Source organism: Monopterus albus, unplaced genomic scaffold (assembly GCF_001952655.1).
Source record: "Monopterus albus unplaced genomic scaffold, M_albus_1.0 scaffold58.1, whole genome shotgun sequence".
Lineage (NCBI taxonomy): Eukaryota > Metazoa > Chordata > Actinopteri > Synbranchiformes > Synbranchidae > Monopterus > Monopterus albus.
In genome coordinates, this window is record NW_018127938.1 from 930,368 (window position 1) to 935,861 (window position 5,494).

The following is a 5,494-nucleotide window of genomic DNA, read 5'->3' on the forward strand; positions in this document are numbered from 1 at the left end:
AACTAACACAAGACTGTTATTTAGGTGGGTAGATTGTTGGAGATTGTGAATAGTAAGTAAACATAATGTGGTTTATTTTTTACTGACTGAAACACTTGTGAATGTGGTGTATCCCTCTGTTACACCCCTTGCTGCTTATAATGTGCCATCGCCTTGGTAGTGTGTTACTCATTGTTTTTCTTTCAGGTGTAGACAAAGTGGTTTGATTGAAAATGGGGGGTGAAACTGGTTCACTCTCTCACCCACTGACCTCAGGAGCGACAGCCTGAGTGTGCCCAGTCTGAATTGTTTTCATTGGTTTATTTTCTTGCGGTGTGCTGGGTCTGCTAGTCCTGTTTTCATGGCTTTGTTTCAGTTACTGTGGCTGACCTGGGTGGCTTCCCTGGTTTTGTTCATTTTGGCCAGCTTATTTCTTTTTTGGTCTATGCTTGTTGTTAAATCTGGTTTTGTGTTCACAATTTTATCTCCAGATGAAGGAAGCAAACAAATTGTTTATCTGCTACTCCTCATTTCCGTAAATGATGCTGACTTCTCCATACTAGAGCCTTTCCAGGGGGTGTAACTACTAATGAGTCCAATCCCTGAGCACCGAACCAGCAGTGTGGTGTTATGAAGTCTACATATCAAAAATGAAGTGAGCTGCACTGTGTTTTTCAATGACATTTTACTTTATCTAGGTGAAGCAGGCACTCAGGCTCCCATACATTTCCTTTCATTCCACACTCATGCCTAGTTTCACAGCTGATTTGCATCAACAACATATTCCTCACTGCTCTGTATTCATTTTTACTTTGCACTTGGAGTAACGGGACTTTTTGCCCCCTGGCTGTGTGTCAGCCCTCAAAATGTGTCTGTGCGATGCCGTCTTAATTACATTGCATTAGCTGCCATACCAAGCAGAAAGGCGTCTGCATAAAAGGAGTCACTAAACACATTTGGCCTGTAGCTTTGGTCCTGTGGGTGTTCAGAGACTGGCTTCTATGCAGGAGTGTGTCAGTGAGTCAGAGTTGCATGTGAGAGTGTGGGTGTATGTGAATATCCTTATGTATAGATTTGTGTGGAAGTGTAAGCCTTCGTTTTTATTTTCCGGCATTTGAAGTGGATTTCCAAGTGTATGCAGTCATACATAGGCATATTACTGTACTTGGCTGGAGGGTTTCTTTGTGTGTGTTTGTGCTGTGGCCAATAATTTTATACAGATGTAAACTGCCTAGAGGTTTCTCTCTGTCTCCCAGTCTTTTGCTACTGTGCAGCTCTGCATTCACATGTACACCAAACAGATCATCTGAAATCAATTTTTCCCTCTGTCCTTTGAGATTTAGCCAACATTTGATGATGCTAACCGATAAGAGTTTGGTTCAAACATTTAATCCCTCTCCTGTTAAAACTATCTTTGAAACCGCTGTTTAATCTTCCAAGAGGATTATTCCTCTGAAAACAGCATGGCTGTCCTGCTGCCTGCTATAATATGTAGTTTTGGGCTAATAAGAAAAAAAATGCACTTGTGACCTACCTATTTTTATTTGGTTTATTTCCCGGTGTGATGATAGAGTATCTGTCAAATGTTCCCTGTGGGATAGCATCCAATGTCAAAAGAACAAGGCAATGTGTTTTGCTCCAGCACCGTCAGTGCTGCCATTCCATTTAGTGTGCTGATGGCAACAAGAGTTTGCTCTGCACTGCTTTCTTTACATGCGATCTCTTAAATGTGAAATTCCCTTGTGAATGAGTAAACATACTTTTTTGGATATAAGGCTAACTTAAAATTAATATTTAATTACACATTTCATTTTATATTTAAGGTTATCTTTCGTATGGAGAGCAAAATAATTGTAGTAGCAAATAAAAGAGAGAGAAAAGGAGAAAGAGTTTGTTTCCCTGCTGCTAATATACATTTCAAGAAATAAGGAGATTACACTGCTACATTAATTAATTGTATACAGCCACAAAGTACCATTACCACATGTATACTGTAGTCATTATTCAGTGTGCTTGTAAAACACAAACAATTTAGAAGCAAGTCACTTCAAAACTATACTGGAATAGCATATGCTAAAAAACAGACAGTTTTACATTATCTCTTCCTGAAATGTTTCCAGGAGACTTGAATAGGTTGTGACATAACCAGAACATACAACTGCATGAAGTGGATATTCAGAATGAAACACTGTAATAATCACAGTGATTATAGTGTGTGGGAATGATGTGCTTGCTTGTATAATCAAAAGACAGGGTTACATGAGATGTCTAGATTAACAGTGCGTGCACAGCGCAATCATAATTTGTAAAAATGACTGTGTAATCACTGAACAAGAAGGACTGTGAACCCTAGTTTAGTCTATAAATAATGTTTTAGTGTATAACTAGACAAATGCATTTCCTGAAGAAAATGTGTGTGGATGCTGATTGCTGAAGAATTGCCCTGAAAATGCTTAAATCCATAGCTTGGTGGCTAATGCCACTGACTTTAGTACAACTTCATCATGCCTTTTTCTGTGTTGTGATCTGCCGCTATATAGAAAATGAAATTAACTTCACCTTCAAGGGGGGACAGGACACTAATATTGCCCTAATATTGCTGCAAATAAGATACAAAACACTAACACAGTGACATTCATGTATCTTGTGCTAATAAATGTGTTCGTTTGTAAAATGCCTTGAGGTGGTTTCTATCTCCTAATAAAAGCGTGTCTAGATGAAAGGTGTTTGTAATTGCATGTGATTTTTACTTTCATTCTAAATAAAATAATTGAATGTATTAACCCTTGTGTTGTGCCCAGGTCAACTTGACCCTTTTTTAGATTTTTACTAAAAGAAAACTGACAAAAGAAAAAAAAGCTGTTGACCTGAACCTACGTGGACTATACATTATATTTACATATAAATAGTCTGAACCAAAGCCCCAGAGACTTTATGCTTCGTTATCACCAGGGAGTACTGCGGGAATGGAGCTCCATAGTGGGGTAAAGGAACCGGCTAGCTCCCCTGGTGAACCAGAGCTCCAGGTACCCGGCGCCCCGGTTGAACCTGTGTACCCACACTTAAGCCCCCTCCCTGGGCTAAACAATTTAAAACCCCTGGTACTCCAAATGGAGTTTCATGCCTCTGGTATTACACTGTGTGGGAACAGAAATTTTTCTAAGTCCCAATATTGAGTACCAAGACCACAGGTCATTCATTTTTCTAAGTCCCAAACAGGCCATGCTGCACTCTGCTTCACCCATGGAGAACCAGGCACACTTTGCTTTATTCTGTCCCCATAAATAGTGCTCCAAATAGGCCGTGCTGCACTGTGCTTCACCCATGGAGAACCACACATCTCCGGCCAGGCTCTTATCAAATTTTGCTTGCACTGAAGTCAGCCATCTGGGTCCGTTCTCATATTTTTTGCTCGCTCACCCTCCCTAACACGGTCCTAACACTGCCATCAGACTCCTAAACAGCTGACTCAGGATCTACCTCATATAATTCCATCTGTACCGTTTACATGCTCATTTTGCACATGTATAATTGCATTATATTGTGTTCCTGTTGTATTTTTATTGCTTCCTTCACCTGCTTCGCTGTTGGAACTAATAATAATTTCTAAGTGTGGACAGGTGTACGCTATCCATCCATCCATTTTCCTCCGCTTATCCGGAACCGGGTCGCGGGGGCAGCAGTCTGAGCAAAGATGCCCAGACTTCCCTCTCTCCAGACACTTCCTCCACCTCCTCCGGGGGGATACCGAGGCATTCCCAGGCCAGACGAGAGACATAGTCCCTCTAGCATTTCCTGGGTCTTCCCCAGGGCTTCCTCCTGGTGGGACATGCCCGGAACACCTCCCTAAGAAGGTGCCCAGGAGGCATCCCAAACAGATGCCCGAGCCACCTCAGCTGGCTCCTCTCGATGTGGAGGAGCAGTGGTTCTACTGCTGTGTTCTACAGTGACTGAGCTCCTCACCCTATCTCTAAGGGTGTGCCCAGCCACCCTGCGGAGGAAGCTCATTTCGGCCGCCTGTATCCGAGATCTTGTCCTTTCGGTCATGACCCACAGCTCATGACCATAGGTGAGAGTCGCTGTCTGAACTGATAAATATCTATAAGTGCTAAAATTTCTGTTCCCACACAGTGTAGTACCACTCCATTTGGAGTACCAGGGGCGCGGAGATGTGGCTGGGTGGTTTTGAATTGTGTAGCCCAGGGGGGAGTGCTTGAGCATGGGTATACAGGTTCAACCAGTGCGCAGGGATCCATGGAGGTCTGTGGTTCACCAGGGAAGCTATGTAGCTTGTTTATATTTCCTTTACGCCTTATCAAAATGGAAGATTACATTTCCAAGATGAGAAAATTCGCAAATCTGGACTTCCAATCAAAACATTTTTGACAGTCTGGACATTTTTGTCCAGAAGGATCTTCTTTATTGAAAACATTTGTTTTAATATTGGATTTGAACGGTAAAAGGGTTTGTAATACATACCAGCTGACAAATGGATTTCGTGTACAAGTAAAGGTAAGACCATAAACTTTTATTATTTCTAGTTAGAAATAAGCTCAATTGGAATAAATTTTAACCTCAAATTAAATATGGGTCACGTTTATGTGAAGAATGCTGATATGAGATATAAAACATAACGCATTGTCTGTTAACAGACAATTTGTATTTGTAAATCTGACTGTAAAAGAGTTGGTACTTTGATCCCAAACCATAAATGTGAAATATAAAATGTGCCATCAAAATCATTTTCCACATTGTCTGTTCGTTAGCTAATCTCTGATTTACAAACACTTTTCCATCTCACATACAGGCTGCACTCTGGATCACCTACAATAAATTCACAAGTATTTTGATAATCATATAGAAATAACATGAAAAGATGAGAAAAAGGAATAAAGAAACAGGTAGAGAGGAGGAGAGGCAATGAGTTGGGTGCATAATGGCATCTTAACATCTCGAACGGGTAAGTATAATTTTATTTGCTTTAATTACATTTTATATAGTAGTCATGAACCAATCATCTGTGCCTTAGTTTTTTTTTAAACTGAGCTACAGCTCCTCTGGTCTTCTATTTATCTTTCAGAGTGAGGAGAGAGGAAGTGATGGAGGGCAGGATGAAGTGTAAGACCTTTCATGTGTGGTAAATATCAATTTATCTAATGATGTTAATGATTTTATGTACCGTATTTTCTGCACCATAAGGCGCACCGGATTATAAGGCGCATGCTAAAACGTAACGGAAGCAAAACAGTGAGTTTAGTTGAACTTTATTCTACTATTTAAGAATACAATCACATTATTTTTTAATCAATGTTCTCCCACAAATCCACTTCCGAACCATACATTCATTGATTTTGAATTCTTTCGCAGCTGCTCTATTCCCATTTACAACCGCGTAACTGTAGTTTGAATTGTGCCTCGTAAGCATGTCTCTTCACTGCTGCCATTTTCGGGGGTCCTTAGACCGGTTTAGACTGGTTTATCGCTGCCAGCGTACGTAGTGTACGGATTTCGTCCC

The 5,494-nt window shown here is 40.8% G+C and overlaps 1 protein-coding gene across 1 annotated transcript in view; it reads left to right on the top strand.

The window, feature by feature from the left end:
* The first annotated feature begins 2,945 nt into the window (after positions 1 to 2,945).
* LOC109961686 (DNA replication licensing factor mcm4-like) overlaps positions 2,946 to 5,494 on the top strand; it is an 8,704-nt gene continuing 6,155 nt past the window's right edge. The window contains exons 1-2 of the mRNA XM_020602698.1: positions 2,946 to 3,005; positions 4,036 to 4,048. Coding sequence (XP_020458354.1) covers positions 2,946 to 3,005; positions 4,036 to 4,048 — 73 coding nt within the window. The remainder of the gene's footprint in view (positions 3,006 to 4,035; positions 4,049 to 5,494) is intronic.